Source organism: Theropithecus gelada, chromosome 15, assembly GCF_003255815.1.
Source record: "Theropithecus gelada isolate Dixy chromosome 15, Tgel_1.0, whole genome shotgun sequence".
Taxonomy (NCBI): Eukaryota; Metazoa; Chordata; class Mammalia; order Primates; family Cercopithecidae; genus Theropithecus; species Theropithecus gelada.
Window position 1 is genome coordinate 62,836,099 of NC_037683.1, and position 21,373 is coordinate 62,857,471.

The 21,373-nt window shown below is 41.1% G+C and overlaps 1 protein-coding gene across 1 annotated transcript in view; it reads right to left on the reverse strand.

Annotated features, from left to right (window-relative positions):
• The window catches only part of ADAMTSL1 (ADAMTS like 1), a 425,354-nt gene that overhangs the window by 72,130 nt on the left and 331,851 nt on the right, over positions 1–21,373 (reverse strand). Inside the window, exons 20-21 of the mRNA XM_025359517.1 lie at positions 21,064–21,191; positions 4,740–4,868 (exon numbers count right to left, since the gene is read on the reverse strand). Coding sequence (XP_025215302.1) covers positions 4,740–4,868; positions 21,064–21,191 — 257 coding nt within the window. The remainder of the gene's footprint in view (positions 1–4,739; positions 4,869–21,063; positions 21,192–21,373) is intronic.

The following is a 21,373-nucleotide window of genomic DNA, read 5'->3' on the forward strand; positions in this document are numbered from 1 at the left end:
TGGGTGGTAACTTAATATGATTACAAGGTTCAGTGCCTTTGATGTCCACGGAGATGCCAGGTAGGGTGATGCTATAATATTCTTTTTAAAAAAAATCCCAGACAGGGTATTCTTGTTAATTGGATCTCTTACTATATTTGGAAGGCTGCCTGCACCACGGTGGTGTGTCAGCGTCTCAAGGTGGGGTGTCCACTCAAAGGTACACCTTTACATGGGAAATTCTAGAAGCTTCCTAGGAGGTGTGGAGGTAGAGTGGCTTAGGGAAAGAAAAGAGAAAGGATACAGTAACTCAACTGTCAGCCTTGTCAGTTATTCTAAAGAACCATGGCAGTCTGGAAAGAAGGTTTCCAGCCTTCCACTTTTCTCCATACTGACTGTGGCAGACAATGATAGCTGTTCACAAAACCAGTTTCCCTCTTTTTCCTGAGTACCCAGTGAGTCTACCTTCCCCAGCATCCTTTGTAGTTGCGCGTGGCCATGTGACTAAAGGCATGTGAAAAGTCTTAATGTGTGCTCCTTCCAGGTGTCGCCCTTAAAAACCTTCTCAACCATCCCCCATATTCTGTTTTCCCCTCTCCTGGTTGATAGGATAGAGGTAACCCCTAGGGAGGCCTTGGAAGGCATATGTTTCAGATGACAGAGCAACCAGCATCCTGTGACCCCGAATGACACTGTGGGGACAGATCCTCTCCAGATGACCAGTTGTACTCTTTGGGCACTTAGCTAAGCAAAAATAAAACTTCTATTGTGTTTGAGTCATTATACATTTGGGCATCTACTTGATACCAGAGTCTAATCTATCCTAATACACCACCCATCACTGACTCTTGAACTATCTGTGCATCCCTAGTCCTGCTGATTTTATCTCCTAAGTAAGTCCTTCAAATGCTTCCTTTGTTTTTAGGAGAAAAACCTAAACTGTACCATAATCTATGAGAACATGTAAGATCTAGCCCCTGCCTACCCATACCTCCTCAGCCTCATATGCTACTTTCTTCTTTGCTCTTGATATTATAGCCACACCACCAGCCAGATTTTAATTCTTTAAATGCAGCATGCTCTTTCTACCTCAGGCCCTTTGCACATTCTGTTCCTATTTACTGAAACACTGCTTCTTCCCCTGATCCTTTATTGCCGACTCAGTTTTCTGACCTCTTCAGAGAAGGAATAAAGAACAAGCATGGGAGTAATACAGTCAATTAGGTCATTTTTCAAGAAAAAACCTATCATACTCATTGCCTAATGCTGTTGATGCTTCAGGACTGGGAAGAATGTGTGAGGCTGTACTTTATAAGCTGAAAGCACATGTATGCAAAAAGTTGTTTAATGAAAAATTGCTAACAATTCAAACATGTGAGTCAGTCTAGGTAAATTACATAATATTCTTAACATAGGCTATTATATAGCCATTAAAATTATGCTTATGATACAGACAAATATTTATTACTGAGAGGAAATAAAGCAGGATAAAAGGGAATGATTAAGGAAATATAATAAAATGTCAGCTGTGGTTGAGTTTGGAGAGAACGACTTTGAACCAGCTGTTTTCTTTCCTTTTTGGCCTCCTGAATTTTTCTGTGTTTTCTAAAATTTCTTTAGTACTTTAATATTTTATAATAAGAAAACAACTGTATCTGAATATCACATTGTATTATCATTACATATTTCATAACTTTTCTCCTTCCCAGACTGTGAGCTTCCTGAAAATTGTATCTTGTTTATCTGTGGCTCCTTGGATTAGGAGAAATCTGATCTAAGTTGGATTAAATATTCCATAAAAAACTGCCAAATGAATAACATGAATGAATTTGACATAAAATACTTCTTTAAGGAGGCCCTGATGGAGTCCCACTTCCCTGTCTATTATCAGAGTCTGGGTGGCAAATTCTCAAGCTAGAGTATTAGCTACTGGCAGTGTTATTGGTGCTCAGAGAATCCCACCTAACCAATCAGGAGGTCACTAAGCTGCCTGACTAGGAATGGGATAGAGATGTCCAAGAGTAAGGAAAGAGCCATAAGAGCCACTTACAGCAGCAAAGTAAAAGCAGTCCTCTGCCATTTGGCATTTAGCATTATAGCTGTCAGTATTTTAACTGGAGACTAAGCTCACAGATGATTTCCTTGTCCAGCTAATTTACTGTGTAATTAAAAGCAGGCTCTTTCCCACCTACTTTGAATGAGTATCTTGTTTAACAAAAGGAATAATGACAAATATACAAATATTTATTTTAGTTAATCAGCATTAATACAGATGGTTTGATGGGTAAAAACAAAAATAAAGACTGCAATGCCACAGCCAGGGAAAACTAGGTATAACCACCTAGGTTCTCACTATAAGGTTATCAAGTGAGCCTCTGGATGAAGTCCCAGAGAGAGGGCCCTAGGTGACACGGAAGAGTGACCAAAGCTTGTTTTAATGTCGTAGGCTCCCCAGTGTAAATGCTTCCTCAACCAGATTCTGGTTCTCTCAATCTCCTTTAAATGCCCATTTCCTTGTTTTGCTGCCCTTTCCTCCCCTATTTTTTTTTTTTGAGACAGAGTCTTGCTCTATTGCCCAGGCTGGAGTGCAGTGGTTCGATCTCAGCTCACTGCAAACTCTGCTCCTAGGTTCAAGTGACTCTCCTGCCTCAGCCTCCTGAGTAGCTGGGATTACAGGCACTTGCCACCACACCCGGCTAATTTTTGTATTTGGTAGAGATGGGGTTTCACCATGTTGGCCAGGATGGTCTCGAACTCCTGACCTCAGGTGATCCACCCACCTCGGCCCGCCAAAGTGCTGTGATTACATGTGTGAGTCCCCGCACCTGGCCCCTCCCCTATTCTTTTACTCCTACCAGTTCCACCTCTCAAGAAGATATACAACATGATCCATCATATCACCAGTGTTTCCTCACCAAAGCATGTGTCCATAGTGATCAGGTGTGTGTTGGGGGGTGATGGTTCTGCAGAAAGGGCCCTACTGGCACCACCATTAATCCCTGCAGAGAGGGGTAGCTCATTCATGCCAGTCCCTGTCAGGGGTTTTGTCTTACTATCTATCTAGGAGTACAGGGACTGAAGGGACTTGGTTCTAGATTTCACTGATGAGGCTGGAAGGGAAGCATCACAAAGGCCATGAGACACTTTACAAAGGCGAAGCTAATGCACATTTACAAAGATAGATTTACATTTCAGATATCCTAATTTTTTTTTGAGACAGGGTTCTCGCTCTGTCACCCAGGCTGCAGTGCTGTGGCATGCCGATGGCTCACTGCAGCCTTGACCTCTGGGCTCAAACGATCCTCCCATCTCAGCCTCCCTAGTAGCTGAGACTACAGGCATGCGCCATCACACCTGGCTAATTTTTGTATTTTTTGTAGAGACAAGGTTTTGCCATGTTGCCTCGGCTGGTCTTCAACTCCAGGGCTCAAGTGATCTGCCCACCTCAGCTTCCCAAAGTGCTGGGATTACAGGTGTGAGCCACCAGGTCTGGCCATATTTCAGATATCCTAAAGCTATCAGAATATTTCAGAGAAAATCAGACTTGGCTATTATTTGGAAACAGTAAGTCCTAGGTTAAGATATTCCTCCTACTTACTCTAAAATGGATTTTCTGGTCTTATAAGTAACAAAGTGAGGTAAACCTTCAGATGATGAAGATCTAAGATGAAGAAACCACCAAAGCATGGGGTGCCACAGCCTGTCTACTCTGCCCATAGGGTATGATTGGGGAACGTGGGTTTGGCGTGGCCATGCCACTGTGTGGTATATCTGATGAGGACAGCAATCAGAACACTAGCTGTCCAATGGTACAAGAACCATTCATTTCTTCATCCCGTTGTGGCAGTGAAACCCCTAGGGTACACATCACAAATGAGTGGTCTACAGGAAGGGAAAAATAGTAGCTGGGCCTCATCTGCTATATGTAGGTGTTTTCTGTCTTTTAATTGAAGGTAAATATTTTTATACACAGCATATTACCACCCCCTATTGTCTACTACTCCTTGCTTCCCTGTGCCTTCGTGGTCCCCACTGGCCTCTGAGTATGCAAGGCCCACCTGAGGGCAATGCCTTTATCAGAATTCCACTGGCTATCTTCTTTAATAACTCCTGCCCACTTCTGATCCGAGCAAGCTCCAGGCTGCTATTGGCCTTACCTCTTGCTGTCTTTCTCATATCCATCCAGTCCTTACCTTCCCATTCCCACTGCCCTGAGTTCAGGCTTCCATGACCTCTCCTCTAAATGACAGTGATGGGTCTTACCTGGCCTTTCTGTCCTAGTATTTCCCTTTTTCAATCCATTCTCTTCAATGCTTTGCTTTTGGAAGCATGGCTCTTTAACGTCACTTCCCACCTGCACTTCTGCACTCTGGGCTCCACCCAGACTAAAGCTCACACTGTTCTCTCTACAGCCTAGAGGATTTTCTACTTCCATGAATTTATCACTCTCCTTTGTCCACTTGGAACTTCTTGCCCCCATCTTTGCATGTTCACATTCTATCTGTATGGAAGGCTAAGATTAAAGAAAAACATACACATAAAAAGATCAATTTTACCTACCTGTCCCAGTCAGAATTAATCTTTCCTCCTCTAAATTTCTGCAGCGCTTTCTACTTTCAGAGGGACTGAGGTTCATGCTTTGGCTTTCCTACTAGCACTATATCCCTGAGAGTAAAATTTGCGTCTAATTTGTCTTTGTATCCCCAACCTAGCACAGGGCTCCATTAACATGTGAACAAATACATACACAAATTTCTCACCTGCAACCTGGCAGTTAATTGTCACATTCACTCCCTGCACTGTTTTGATGGTGCTTCCTATATCGACTGTGACTGCAGTCTTCTCTGTGTTGATCACGGTCATTCGTGACGTTTTCACTAGTGGCTTTCCTGAAGATAAGAAAGAATATGAGATGTTACTCGGTGGTGACTGTGGAAATTGGGGCATTCCTTTGAAATGTGGGCTAACCATCAATGCATGGCTGGTCTATCCAGACTTTTGCAAATAACTATGTTTTCTCTTGAAAAATTGTAAGTGCACAGTATAAAAGCATCTACCTACCTACCTACCATAGTGTTGTCAGTAAAAGACCAAGGATTGAAGAGTTTGAAGATAGAGCATGTTATACAAATTGAGATGATTTATGCATTCTAATCATTAAATTAACAAATAACCTTCGACATCATGTTTTACAGGGCCTTTTTTTAAAATTAAATTTTTTTACTTTAAGATAATTGTAGATTCACATGCAGTTATAAGAAGTAATAGAGAGCGCTGGGTGCAGTGGCTCATGCGTGTAGTCCCAGCACTTTGGGAGGCTGAGGTGGGTGGATTACTTGAGGCCAGGAGTTTGAGACTAGCTTGGCCAACATGGTGAAACTCCATCTCTACTAAAAATATAAAAATTAACCAGGTGTGGTGGCATGCAACTGTAATCCCAGCTACTCAGGAGGCTGAGGCATAAGAATTGCTTGAACATGGGAGGTAGAAGTTGTAATGAGCCGAGATCACAACACTGCACTCCAGCCTGGGTGACAGGGTGAGACTCTGTCTCAAAAAAGAAATGATACAGAAGACAAATACTGCATTATCTCACTTATATGTAGAATCTAAAGAACTTGATCTCATAGAAGTAGAGAGTAGCACAGTGGTTACCAGAGACTGGGGAAGGGAGTGGGCAGAGGAAGATAGGGAGATATTGGTCAAGAGGCACAAAATTATAGTTACATAGGAGGCATAAGTTCTAGTATTATATTACACAGTAGGGTGACTATGTGTATTTCAAAATATCTAGGAGAAAGGATTTTGAATGTCCTGACCACAAAGAAATGATAAATGTAAGACGTGATGGATATGCTAAATATCCTGATTTGATTTTTATACAATGTATACATGTATCCAAAAGAATCAGACTGTTCCCCATAAATATGTAAATTTTTTTTTTTTTTTTTTTGAGACTGAGTCTGGCTCTGTCACCCAGGCTGGAGTGCAGTGGCTGGATCTCAGCTCACTGCAAGCTCTGCCTCCTGGGTTTACGCCATTCTCCTGCCTCAGCCTCCCGAGTAGCTGGGACCACAGGCGCCCGCCACCTCGCCCGGCTAGTTTTTTGTATTTTTTAGTAGAGATGGGGTTTCACCGTGTTAGCCAGGATGGTCTCGATCTCCTGACCTCGTGATCCGCCTGTCTCGGCCTCCCAAAGTGCTGGGATTACAGGCTTGAGCCACCGCGCCGGGCCAATATGTAAAATTATTATGTGTCAATGAAAAAATTTTGAAAAGCATGATCCATAAAAACAAAAGTTTGTCTTTCTGTGCCTGCCTTATTTCACTTAACATAATAACCTCCAGGTTCATCCATATTGCTGCAAATAACAGGATTTCTTTTTTTTTTCTCTCTCTTTTTTTTTTTTTGAGACAGGGATGGTCTTGCTTTGGCATCCAGGCTAGAGGGCAGTGGTGTGATCTTGGCTCACTGCAGCCTCTGCCTCCCAAGTTCAAATGATCCTTCCACCTGAGCCTCCTGGGTAGCTGAAAGTACAGGTGTATGCCATCACACCTGGATAGAATTTTTTTTTGGTATTATTATTATTTTTTTTGTAGATACAGGGTTTCCCAATGTTGCCCAGGCTAGTTTCAAACTCCTGGGCTCAAGCAATCCACCCACCTCAGTCTTTCGAAGTGCTGGAATTACAGGCATGAGCCACCACACCTGGCCTCATTCTTTTTTTTATGTTGGAAAAGTATTCCACTGTACATATATACCACATTTCCTTTATCTATTCATCTGTTGATGGACACTTAAGCTGATTCTGTATCTTAGATATTGTGAATAGTGCTGCAGTAAATATTGGAGTGCAGATATCGCTTTGATTACTGTTTTAATTTCCTTTGCATATATACCCAGGAGTAGGATTGCTAGATCATATGGAAGTTCTAGTTTTAATTTTTTGAGGAACATCTACACTGTTTTCTATAATGGCTATACTAATTTACATTCCCATTAACAATGTATAAGAATTCCCTCTTCTCCACATCAGCACCAGTATTTGATTTTTTTTTTTTTGGTCTTTTTGATAGTATCCATTCTAATAGAGTTAAGGTGATATCCCATTTTGGTTTTGGTTTACATTTCTCTGAAGATTAGTGAGGTTGAGCATTTTTCATATGCCTGTTGGCCATCTGTATGTCTTCTTTTGAGAAATGTCTATTCAGGTCTTTTGCCCTTATTAATTAACTAATTAAGTTCAAGGGCACAAGTGCAGGGTTGTTACATAGGTAACCTTGTGTCATGGGGGTTTGTTGTACAGATTATTTCGTCAGTCAGGTATTAAACCTAGTAGTTAATAGTTATTTTTCCTGATCCTCTCCCTCCTCCTGCCCTCCACCAGGCCCCAGCATCTGTTGTTTTCCTCTGTGTGTCCATGTGTTCTCATCATTTAGCTCCCAGTTATAGGTGACAACATGCAGTATTTGGTTTTCTGTTCCTGCATTAGTTTGCTAAGGATAATGGCCTCCGGCTCCATCCATGTTCCTACAAAGAATTTGATCTTGTTCTTTTTTATCTTTTGTCCATTTTTGAAAATTAATTTTTTGTTGTTGTTGAGTTGTTGGAGTTCCTTACATATTCTGAATATTAATCCCTTGCCAGATAAAGAGGTTGCAAATATTTTATCTCATTCTGTAGACTGTCTTCGTGTTCTGTTGATTGTTTTCTTTGCTGTGCAGAAGCTTTTCGGTTTGATGTAACCAACAAGGACACAACAACAAAAAGGAAGCTACAGGGTAAGATCCCTGAAGAACATGTATATACAAATTCTTAACAATATACTAGCAAACTAAATTCAACAGCACATTAAAAAGGCTGAGGCAGAAGAATCACTTGAACCCGAGAGGCAGAGGTTGCAGCAAGCTGAGATTGTGCCACTGCACGCCAGCCTGGCGCCAGAGTGAGACTAAAATAATAATAATAATAATAAAAAGAATACATAGCTGGAAGCATCACACTCACTACCTAATTTTAAAATATACTATAAAGCTACAGTAACCAACACAGCATGATATTGCCATAAAAATAGACGCATAAACCCATGGAACAGAATAAAGAACACAGAAATGAATCCACATACTTACAGCCAACTCATTTTCAACAAAACTGCCAAGAACACAGAACAGAGAAAGGACAGTCTCCTCAATAAATGGTGCTGGGAAAACTGAAGCTAGACCCCTAGTTCTTACCACATAAAAATTAAAAATGGATCAAAGATTTAAATGTAAGACTCAAAATGATAAAACTACTAGGAAAAAACATAGAGGAAACACTTCATGATATTAGTCTGGGCAGCAATTTTTTGGAAAAGATCCCAAAAACATAGGCAACAAAAGCAAAAATGGGATTATGTTTTTGATATCAAGTTTAAGAACTATTTACTTAGATCTAGATCCTGATGATTTTTCCTATTTTTTTCCTAAATGTTTTATAGTTTTACATTTTATATTTAAGTCTGTGATACATTTTGAGTTAATTTTTAGGTAAGATGTGAGAGGTCACATTTAGATAGGAGGTCAAAGCCCATTTATTTTTTGACTATGGATGTCTAATTGCTCTCTCACAGCTTCTTGAATAGGTTATCTTTTCTACATTGAATTGCTTTTGCACTTTTGTCAAAATTAGTTGGACACAGTTGTGTAGATCTGTTTCTGAGGTCTCTATTCTCTATTCTGTTCCACTGATTTATGTGTCTGTCCCTCTACCAGTACCACACAGTCTTATTTATTGTAGCTATATAATTAATTCTGAAATTAGGTTCGCTGATTTCTCCTGCTTCTTGGCTATTCTAGTTCCTTTGCTTTTTCATATACATTTTAGAATAATCTTCTCTACATGTATAAAATATTAGTAAGATTATGATAAGAATTAAACACGTATATTAGGAAAGAAATGACATCGTGACTTTGTTGTGTTTTCCAATCCATGAACATTGTATGTATGTCTATTTATCTTCTTTAATTTAGATCTTCTTTAATTTCTTTCATCAGAGTTTTGTTGTTTCTGAGATACAAGTCCTGTTATATTTTGTTACATTAACCTAATTATTTTGGTTTTCTTTTGATTGTCTATATAGACAATCATTTCATCTGCAAATAGGGACAAGTTGTATTTCTTTGTTTCCAGTCTCTATGCCTTCTATTTCCTTTTCTTACATAACTGCACTGGGTAGAAGTTCTAGCACTACAATGAATAAGGGTAGTGAAGGTGGTTTTTTTCATGATGTCTAGGTTTCAATTGAAACCTGTATATTTTTCTAGTTATGAGACTTTGGATCTTATTTAAACCTTCTGTTTTAGCTGCTTTCTATAAAATCACTCAGATATGGGAGCAGGGACATGCCTCCTTGTTACTACCCAGTGGAGGTTAAGTCCAAGTTCTCCACTTGGCCTCTTCTGTTACCCAAGTGGGGGGCTCCTCATTACTGCTGGGCAGGAGTGGGAGTTCTGGATCCCCACATAGTCCCCACTACACAGCTGTGGGAGAAGCCTCCTCACCTTGGGCAGGTGGTACAAGTCCTCACTCTCCAGGGGACCTCCTCTTCACCATCCCAGTGGGGAGGGAAATGTGGGCACTGCAGGGTGAAGGTGGAACTCCAGGCTCCCCATGTGGTCTCCACATTACGCTCTGGTAGGTGTAATGAATGAGGACTGAAAATCTCTCATACTCCCCTCCATGAGGGTTGGGGGGCACCTCATTTGAGGCTGGCTGCGGGGGAATCTAGGCTTCCTGCTCAGCCTTTGCTGGTGTAGGTAGTGGTGGACGCAGTGTTTTCGGTGGCATTTGGTAGCCTAGAGTAGAATTTGCTAAAGGTTTTCTGTCTTGCTATGATTCCCCTTTCCTGGGCCTTTGGTTAGAGAGAAGGCTTCTAGGCTTCTAGCTGGTGTTTTTTGTTTTGTTTTTTGTTTTGGTACTCATTGGTGTTTACCAGTAGCCAGCTTCTTGAGCTCCAAGTTTGTGATTTATGAGGCAAAAAGAAAACCCAACAAATTTACAGTTTGATCTCCAAGGTCTTTGGTCAGTTGGCTTTCTTCCCTTTACTTTTCAGTCTTCTTATGTGTGTTTTATATATAATGTACAGGACCTTTAGTGGTACTTAGCAGTAAGAATAGGGAAAAGTATAACTATGCCATCTTCCCAGAAGTCGAAGTCCTGTGTACATTGTGTTTTCATAGGCCTTTATCAGCTGGAAATAAAATATAGCACTTTGTGCACATGACTACAAAATACAATGAAAAGACTCATTCATCGAACACCTTGGGGAAACAGGGTCCACATGAGATCATATTCATATAACCAAAGCTTAACCTTTGGTAAGTGGATTTAATTTTGTTTTAACCATTTTATAGGCAGGATATTCTACGATTACATTCACTCTTCTCTGCTCTCATTAAATGTGAAGAAAACCTTAATTCAGAAATGCCCTTTGGAGTCTTATACTTGCTTTTTATATTTTTTGTTTTCTCCCGTATCTATTTATCCTGTATTCCTGTTTGTACCATCCCACAGCCTCATAATAGAAGCTATCCCTCTTTATTCTTTGCCATTTTATTTGCCTTCTAGGCATAGGTAATTAAGCTCATCAAAACTGTGTTCAAGGGCAGAAACTTGAATAATGTTCTGAGAAGCTCACCTTGGAATGCATGCATAGGCTCTATTTTGACTGTTCAGGGGACTTTTTCCTTATACCACTCATATTCCATACATTTGAGATTATGTATCATCTGATGAGCGATTTAGTACTATAATGATTGTTGAGCATAGTAAATGCATGGCCACAGTGGGAGGAAGCAGTTGGAATGATATTGAATTAGCATTAGTATAAATGACCTCACCTCCCTACTCAGAGTTAGAGCTACTCAGCTCTGACTCCAAATCTACCCTACATCTTACCAGCATCTCTGTTGCTATGATCTAATGCTACTATAATCTCTGGATGGACTACTATACAGCCTAACTGGTCTTCTGGCTTTCACTCTTCCTTTACTACAGTTTTATGGCAGCCAGAGTGATCTTGCTAAAACATGAATCAAACCATACAACTTTTTTGCTTAAACTTTCCAGTCCCTTTTCAGTACAATTAAAACAAAATTTGAAGCTCTTTTTCTTTTCTTTTTTTGTTTTTGAGACCGAGTCTCACTCTTGTTGCCTAGGCTGGAGTACAATGGCGGGATCTCAGTTCACTGCAACCTCTGCCTCCTGGGTTCAAGTAATTCTCCTGCTTCAGTCTCCTGAGTAGCTGGGATTAGAGGCATGCACCACCACAACCAGCTAATTTTGTATTTTTAATAGAGACGGGGTTTCACTATGTTGGTCAGGCTGGTCTCAAACTCCTGACCTCAGGTGATCCACCTGCTTTGGCCTCCCAAAGTGCTAGGATTACAGGTGTGAGCCACCATGCCTGGCCTCAAGCTCCTTTTCGTGACCAGCCATCCGCTGTACATTAAGACCCAGTGGTCTACATCACCTACCTCACTTAGCCCACACTCCCCATCAATCACAGTGCTCCAGCACACTGGTCTTCCTTTCCTCCAACCTGGCCATTCCCCGTCCCTGACATCTTCCACCGACAGACTTCTGCATGGCTCTCTTCTGGTCATTCAGATCTCTGTGCAAATAACACCTCCTAGTGAGGCCTTTTCTAACCACTCCATAGAAAGCATGCATCCCTGTGTGTGGCACGGGAGTGAAGAGATGTATACTTTAGATGGAGGCAACTTTACTTTTTTCATAAGCACTAGAACTAGCAGAATTTATCTTCTATATTTGTGTATCTCCCCCCAGCCCCTGCTAGTTCATTATGTAATTTTGATAACATCAGAGATCACATCTGTCTTGTTCTCTTCTTTATTTCTATCACCTAGGCCTGGCACCTAGTAGATTCTCAATAAATATCTGTTAAATGAAAATCTGTGTTTATATGGTGTGCTATGTGCATTACCTGGATTTTTTGCATAACAACCCTGAGAGGCAGAAACAACAGTACTATCTTTTACATACACAAAGAACTCAGACTCAGAAAGGCCCCATGGTTTGTCCAAGGCAACAGAATAGCAAGTTATAGGGCTGAACTGGAGCCCAGGTCTTTGACCTAAAGTCTGGTGCTTGTGATAGGTAATCCCAAGTCTTTGTCTGTGGACTGGCTGCCTCAGAATCCCCAGGGCACTTGTTTAAAATATAATCTGTCCTGCTATAAGACAAGAGTTGCTCTATTGTCTTATAAAAACAACTGTGCCAATGGGGAAAATGAGGTTAGGGACCGGAGGGCTTTAGAGTCACAATTACCAAGTTATTTTTCCTACAGGAATTTTAATAATAAAGGTGTGTTTTTATAGCTGCAAGTGTATAGCTATAAAATTCAAATGTCACTGAATTAAATTCAGCCCTTAATTAATTATATTGAGCTTTTGCTGGAAAGTAAAGGCCTTTTTTTCTCACCAGGAGAAGCACTGTTGTTACACAGGCTACTTCTTATACATTCTTATTACTTTCATGATCCATTGTTAAGACAAAGCACAAAGTTATCCAACCATTTATAATCAATAGAGATTTATAATGAAAATAATGTTTCTTAATCAATTGACCCTCTTAGACCTATTAGAAAAATGTTAGCATATATTTTGAGTCCCACTTCAGAACTACTAAATCTGAATCTCAGATGACAAGGTAGAAGCTGTAATCTCTATTTTTAACAAGTTCCTAGGTGATTTTGCTATGCAGGCAGGTTTGATATTCAATACGTTGTACTCTTTTAGTTTTTCTTTAACTGGTTCCTCTTATTCCTGGTGAGAGATATCTTTTGAGATACCACTTGATCTCTATTAGATTTTTTTCAAGCTGGAGCTGCTATTTTAGTGACCAACTTAAAAAAATCAGCATAAGCCTACTTTAGATGACCTGGTTGATCACCTACTAATTGATTACTGCTGTGTGATGACTGCCATGTAATTGCCAATACCTATGTTTGTGGACATGATTACAATCACATTGATATTAACTAGTACTAGTTTAACCATAGAAGTTAACTAAGGAGAATAGAACAAAGATGCAGAGAAGGAGTGAAATGATAAATTATACATTTGTGTTAAGATAACAAAAGCCACAGCACGCTGTACCAAAAGGGCTTTCAGAATAGGAAAAACAGAAAAAGGTGCTGAGAGCTAAATCATCATCACTAAGCCCTCAGCAGTATGAGCCGCGCCTCAGCAGTCAGTCCTATGCATGCTTTGTGAACAGCCATTTAGTTTTAGCAAGTCAGCATCAGCTCACAGATTAGTGTTAATGTATAGAAATTGATAGGGTTTACATTCTTTCATTTAATCTGTAAATGTATTTGTGTTGTAGCTGAATGAGAGCCATACAAACAGAAGGAGATTACGCTCAGTTTTGTATCTGTATAAATTTAAGAAAAAATAAGGAAACAGAAATAAAGGCAAGTGTTTCAATTAATCACGCACAATATGAGAAATGAAGCCCCTCCAAGATAGTCAGACACAGAAACAGAAGCATTACGAGAATCACTTTTGCATGGTTCCTTCAGACCTCACTGTACTCACAGCACAGCTTTTGGATTATAGTTCCTGTTAGAAGTGATGTAACAGAGGAAATAGAGCCTCACTAGTAAATGAGGGCAGCTCTTACACAAAAGGCGAGCCTGACATATGGCTAAAACTTGTACGTCAGCATCCAAGGATGTGAAGGCCATTGAGAAAGGAGCATGGCCTTGTAATGCCTTTAAAAACAGAGGTGTTCAGCAAACCAGGAACCATCTTGATCCTGAAGGAGGAGGACCTCTGGAGAGACAGGCAGGGACAGACGGGTAACCCCTGGAACCCCTGGAAACCCATTCCTGCACATAGTCTGGGCTCTGGTTCAGGTCTCTCTCCTATGTGATTTGGGGTAAAATCAAAATTCAGTGGGAAAAAATCTGAACACACGTGTTTGAAAAATATCTTTGGCCTAATATAAAGGTGATTGAGAGAGAAGCCAGAGGAGATGGAAAGTTTGTTTTTTGAATGAAGCCAAGAGTAGAAAGCATTGTAAGTCCTGTTTACTCAGGGCTGAATCCCAGGCCTCTGCTAATAGAAACTTTGTTTAAAATGTCATGCTGCCTTCCATTTTAGAAGCCATGGCAGAGAATGACTTGCTATCAGCCAAACCCTTTTCCTCTTCTTCCTGTGCACACAGCTAGATAATTTTCCAGCCTTTTTGCGGTTAGGTGTGAGCATGGAACTGAGTTCTAGCAGATGGAACATGAACAGACGTGAAGTGTGCCACTTCTTGGCCCAAAATACAAAAACGCTCTTGTGCAATTCTTTTAGACTTTATGTGAGCAAGAAATAAACTATCATATTTTAGCCATCATATATTTATAGGTTTGTATTTTTGTAACAGTTAGTAAGTGCCATTTAACCCAGGCTTAATGAGTATTTGTTGACTCTTTGAATGGGTGAATCCAATGGGTCTTCCTTCCATTCCTCTAACATTGTAAGTCACAAATATACTTGAAAATAATTTCCCCTAGTCTTAGCTATCAACAATGAGTTGTACTTCAAGGACATAGATTCTCTGTTTGGCTAAGGCAGTTTAGGCTAGGAAGTGTGCATGTGTGTTCATTCTCAGGGAGAAGAGAGACTTGTGGAAGATAACTAGAAATGGGGCAACAGCAGACACAAGGGCCGCAGGCTGGGCAGATTTGGCAGGTTTGGAGATGACATGAGAGCTTCAGAAAGGGCCCACAAACAGCAAATAGGTTTGAGATCCTGAAGCCAAATGTAATGACTGATAGAGTTTTCCTGGAGTACTGTGCAGACACGGATTCTGAGTTACATTCATAAGGGCCGAAGAGCAAAAATACACGATGAGCTAGTGATGCCTGCATTGGGCAGGAGCAGGAGAAGGTGCTGCCTACAGGTTAGGTGTCCCGACCTCATCTCTGCATAGTGTAGCTGAGTACCCCTAGGCAAGTTATTTAATCTCTGTGCCTCAGTTTTCTACTTCTACAGTGTCTGAGAGGAGTAAGTAAATGGATGCATGCAGAGCTGTGAGAACAATGGCTTTGCACAGCAGGAAGTTTGAATAAATGCTGGCTATCACCAGCACTATCTCTGCTATAACACAATGAAATAATCTGTATAACAAATCCCTGTGACATGAGTTTACCTGTATAAAAAACCTGGACATGTACCCCCCGAACCTAGAAGTTAAAAAAAGGTAAAGAACTTTTTGGTAATGGTTACATAACTATATAAGTTTGCTAAATAAATCTCTAAATTGCACATTCACAAAGAATTTTATGATATGTAAATTATATCTCAATAAAGGTAAAAAATAGTTTTAACCTAATTTTGCCTGTTTTTGTTTAGAGTCAACAATGTGACTACTAATTAATTGCCTTGCATAAAAGATGAGAAGGAATTAGAACTGTTATGCCTTTGAAACTCTGCTTAGTTGGCATGCCTTCAGCATAAATATTACAGGGCCCTTAGCGCTTGAAGAAGTAGGTAGGGCTTAGACTGCCTTTTCCCAGACATTCCCAGGCTGCATGGCGTCCTTCTCATATCTTTGTTTCTATTACCATTCTCTTTCAATATTTAGATATTTTTTGCCAATGTCGGTGGGTCAGGTGGGTCAGGTTGCTCAGGTTACTACTATTACCTCTTCTAATTATTTAATTGATGTTGATGGTTTCTACGTAGAATAAGGCCGGAAGTGGTTCTGCCACAAATTCTTTGCATGTTCCACTGCAAGAGTCCTAGCCAAGGGGCCCCATACTTAGTACAGCCATGTGATGCTGCAGCCTCTCTAGAAACCACTAACGAAGGATGTGGTATATCCCACCACCTGTCCAACCACCATCCTTCCTGCGTTCCATTGAACAGATGTTGGAATTGCTTTTTTGAGATTGAGATGTGCCAACTTGAACCGCTTGTACTTTCTTTTTTATTTCCTCTAGTCAACTGGGGAGCTGAGTGAGATTCTCCTGCTATACTCTCATCAGTTTTAAGTTCTATAAAAGTTTGAGGTCTTTCATGGGCATTCTCTACATTTGTACTTACTGAGAAAAACTTAAGGGCCTTAGCTATTCAGTATTCTAACAGATTTTGAAATCTCCTTGATGTCAGCTTAGATCAGTCAATGGCTATTACCATGTGGCCCAGAGAACACAGTCAAACCTGTCTACCTTTCCTTTTTTTTTTTTTTGAGATGGAGTTTTCCTCTTGTTGCCCAGGCTGGAGTGCAGTGGCATGGTCTTGGCTCACTGCAACCTCTGTCTTCTGGGTTCAAGCGATTCTCCTGCCTCAGCCTTCTGAGTAGCTGGGATTACAGGTACTTGCCACCATGCCCGGCTAATATTTATATTTTTAGTAGAGATGGGGTTTCGCCATGTTGGCCAGGCTGGTCTCAAACTCCTGACTTCAGGTGATCTGCTCGCCTCAGCCTCCCAAAGTGCTGGGATTACAGGCATGAGTCACTGCACCTGGACCACCTTTCCTTTTGATCTAGTGCATGGGAGTAAATCTTCCTTTGTTAGCCTTTGCGTTGGTGACAAGGTCCTCTGTGAGTCTAACTCTTTATGAAGCAAAACCCTCCTTTGTTAATAGAGTTGCTGGGTGAAAAATTCAGAAATGCCAATTTGAAGTGACTTACATTATGATAAGCTTACACAATTGCTCGTCTTTTATTGTAACTACTAAATCATGATGGGGAGGGACAGAGGAAGAAGAATTTCAAAAAACTGCCTTTTATTTTTATTTTCCCAGTGAGGTTTCTGTGATCTCTTTATTAGACACAATGTGTATCAGCTATTCAACTCATAAAGAGCAAAAAAACATGCCAGGAAAGGAGAAATATTTTCTGTCTCTCCCTTCCTGTGAAAACGTCAGATGAGCTCATCTGTGTCCTCTCCTTTCAATGAAAAATACACTCATCCCTCAGCCCTCATTTTATTCTCATTTCCCATTGATGATGTCAGGCAGGCCTTACAGTATCTCTTTTGTGATCTTATAAAATCAATAACAACCAAAAACGTTTCCCTCTTGTCGATGACCTCACCAATGGTCTATACCTGGAGAGGCCCTTATCTGCATTGGTAAGTACAGCTAAACTCCACGGATCCAGACTGAAGCAATTTACCAGGAAACTACTTCCTTTCCTTCAAAACCTTGCCTAGGCCATTCAGATTTGGAAGATTTCTGAGCAAGATGGCTGAGTGCTGAATTTAACAGGCCAAGATGATTCTCCAATCTCTGTGTTTATGTCTGTACACATCAGAGACTCTCCTTTACCTAGCCCTGTTTATTCCTGAACACAAATTAATACTTCAAAGTGTTAGGTATGTGACATTTTGGTGACATTCCTATAATCCCCTCCCTGCAATCCTCCCCTCCTAAGCTACTTTCATCTACACCCGGAGCAGTGAAACAGGCATCCAGTTAAGTGCATTCAGAAAGAGGAATTTTGTGCCATTCGGTCTAAATGGCTGTGAGTTCCCTGGGCTGTTCCAGGGAGGTAGGGAGGGAAACACTGGCCATCTCCATGCTGAGAGACACTTGCAAGGTACTCCCAAATCCCTGAGACTTAAAGATAAAATCAACACATAATGGAAGATTTTAGAGAGGAGCAAAAGGCACAAAAGACAGTATTGTACAGGCCAGACATGGCAGAGCAAGGAAGATTTGACTGTATTCTATGTCTAAAACTAAATGGTGTTTACATGTTCAAAGAAAACTTGTGTACAGAATAAGAAATAGAACTGAAATGAATCTGAGAGGCAGAATTGGCAAGACACTGGATCCAGGGGATGGGGCAAACTCAATGTCAGGCATCTTGCTGTGGGCCAGGGAGAGCCCATCAGGCCTCTCTCTCTGTGGCCCGTGTGAAATATTCATCACAAGTCACCTCCCTTGCTCTGAATCCAGGTGCCCCAAGTACTTTCCAGATGGTTATCCTAGCTTCCCTAGCTGACACTGAGACATTGAGAGAGCTGCTCTACAAAGGGTTTCTGAGCATTCTGGTCCCTGAAAAGGAGTCTCTCCCACTGTAAACATAAGTTGGCCTTTGTTGTATGTATTATTCTCTCAATAATAATAATAGCTAACAAATATTGAGTGGCTGCTATGTGCCAGCCACAATTACAAACATTTTTTATGAATGATTGCATTTTATCTCCATGAGAACTGAGTCAGGTACTGTTATTAGGTACTGTCATTTTCCAGATGAAGAAATTGAGTCAGTAAGTATAAAGACGTTGCACAAGGTTACACTTAGGAAGTGACAGAACCAGGACACAGACCTAGACCCCAAGGCTCTGGAGCCCGTGATTTTAACTGCCATGCTATGCCTGCTTTTGTGAATCATGAACAAATTTCCCTGCATCTGGTCAATGCAGGCACACTGGCAAGACACAAGTCCATACTTTCCTTATAAAATCATGGGGACACGTGATTATCTTGAGGCTCAAAGTCTTTTTTTTCCCTCTTTGGCCTACATTTATACTGAAGTCCAGGAAAACCCCCCTGCAGTTTCCATAACAACACAGTAGTGCAGAGATTCACCATGAGGATGTGACAGCAAGTGAACTGAATCAGTTTCTAAGTTCATACTTGAAAAATATCAGTGAAGACTCATACTGAAAGATACATGGAAGCAGAGTTGGGATAATGGTTTGCACATCTTAGAACTGTTTTCAGGTTGTTTCATTCTAGAAGAGCTAGAAGAAGAAAGGAGGCTTACATTTATTGCGTGTGAACGATGTGCCTGGCATTGGGTTAAGTGCTTTTTCACACATGCAATCTTACTTAACCTCACAACAATCCTGTAAAATAATGTTAATTTTTACAGATGAGAACAGAGACTCAATGAGGTTATATACTTTGGCCAAGATCACATAGCTAATAAGCAGTATAACTGGTAATCAAACTTAGAAATGCCTGATACTCATTCACCCCCAGCCCTCCAATTTAAGTTATGTTCAGATTATACCTTATAACTACTAAGCAGGATCTCCATGCATACATTTGAAGTAAATTGTTATTATCTCCCAATTCTAGATAGCCAGTTATCCATCGCTTGCCTTCACTTCTCTGTAAGCATCAGGGAGCACGAAATGCAGGTTTTATTTGTTGCTGTAGGTTCCACAATATGTGGCAGAGGGTGTGCTCACAACAGGAGCTGGTGAACCACCTAACACTGTGAGTGCAGACATTGGCACAGGTGTGGATGATAAGCTCAGGTAAGGGTGCAAATGCAGTCATAAGGCAATGCACATTTTGAGCCTTTATTTTTAGAGGGACTGCTTGATAGATTTTCCAGCAGACCTAAACAAACCCTGGCAGCTAAGGTGTAAGGATGCAGCTCCCTATGCCCTGGGTGTGGTGTCTGTAGTCATACTTCACCAGGCAGCCCCTCTCCTCCCCTTCCTTGGTGCCTCTTTGGCCGCTGTCTCTCTTCCCCGGCTTTGAACTTGTTGGCAGCCTCCAATAACCCCTCTTCAAAGAGCTGAAGGCAAGCCTGATGTTACAATTGCCTTGCTTAATTCCAGACAGGTTTCTATTAGTCGTATTAAACTCGGGTGAACAAAGGGTATTTAGTCTGTGATAGAGCTGAACTGTATCTAGATTAATATAAACAAGAGAATTAATCCTGCAAGAGCCACTATCTGCGAGCAACTGGAAAGATGTCAGCGGTGCCCTTGCTAAAGCAGGTTGGAAGGTGGATAGCAGAAGAGATTTAACAAGATTGGTGCTGAGCATCTGGAGTCTGTATAAAGAGGGGAATAAAGATTGCAACTGGAATACATTAGAAGAAAAGCAAATGTTTTATTCACAAAAAATAGGCATTAATAATATCAGTCTTTAATCCGGCCCAGGGCTCCTTAACTTGCCTTCTTCATTGTTGACTTTGATCTTCCCCGCAAAGCTGCCTGCTAAGGGTCCCTTCCCAGACCCGCCTGAAGTCATGGGGGCATACATACTGTTGCTAAACAGATATGCAAGGGGGTAGCATGTGTGACTGGAGTACAGTGTGACAACATAATCCCGGCAGGGACAGATGAAGTCAGTGTGGGGTGATGTTGGCTTTTCTAGCATCTACTGAATCATCTGATGAGAGTAGCAATTGAAAAGAATAAATACAAACACATGCAACACAGCCACAAAGACTGGATGGCCCAGATCTGAGAGGAAGGATCCTATTTTCTCAGATCAGTGGGAAAGCAGGGAGAACAATTAGCTGGGAGTTAGGCGACTCCAGTTCCCTTCTTCCCCTGCCACTAGCGGAGCAGCTGTGTGACCTCGGGTTGCCTGGCCTCTGAGAAACAAGGGCCCTGGTCCAGCTGGTATCTAAGTTCTCTTTCAGTTTCAAAGGCATGGGTTTGTCCTATGCAAAGAGGTTTTATAAAAGCTCTACATGTCTTTTACTACAAGACCACAACTTTGGGAGACATTGTACTCTGAGTTGCAATGTTCTTAAGTCACCATGTGCAGAATGTATAGTCTAACCTCAATGGATAAAGGGGAAGTGTTGGCAGTGCGTTAGAGCAAGAGGTTGAAATAAAGCAGAATCAGAGAGAAGTTCTGGGGAACACTCCTGCTTCAAGCCATGACCACAGAATTCCAATTACTTAAGGGTTGTAGTCTTTCTTGCAACAGGTGGAACAAGGAGATGACAGGATCCAAAAGAGTCTTCAATGATCATAATTCACAATTCATGTTCCAACATGCTACTTGTTTGCACACATCACCTTTGCTCACATTATTCCTTCTGCATGAAATATCCCTGTCTCTTATCAAAATTCCACTCACTGCAACTCTAAGACCTCCTGGCGGGAATGTACTGTCCTTGCATACTATTTGGTTATCAGTTATAGCACTTCATTCTACCTCATACTACACTGCCATTGTAATTATAGATTACAGACTCCCTGAAGATGGAATCTCAGTCTCCTTTATCTATGCATCTCTGGGCCCGTTTGACACACTGTAGGCACTCATTCAATAAAAGTTTATGAAATGAACAGAACAGGGATTTTCGGGTTACCTGCTAATGTGACGGCAATGGAGACAGAATCGTATCCCAAGGCATTGGTGGCATTGCAAGTGTAGAAACCCACATCTGCTTCCACTGGTGCCAAGATCTGTAAGGAATCATCTGGCTGTAGAAGAATCCTGGAGCAACAGAAAAGAAATATAGACCTGGTCAAGTCAGTTGACTCCTTTTTGGCATTCAATATTGGTAAGGCAGGAAGGAACCTCAGGATGTATGCAGAACCCTGTTTTAACAACAGAGACAAACCAGCTACAAGGACAATCAAGAACCTGGGCTCTCTTGCCTCTTTGATTAATGTGAC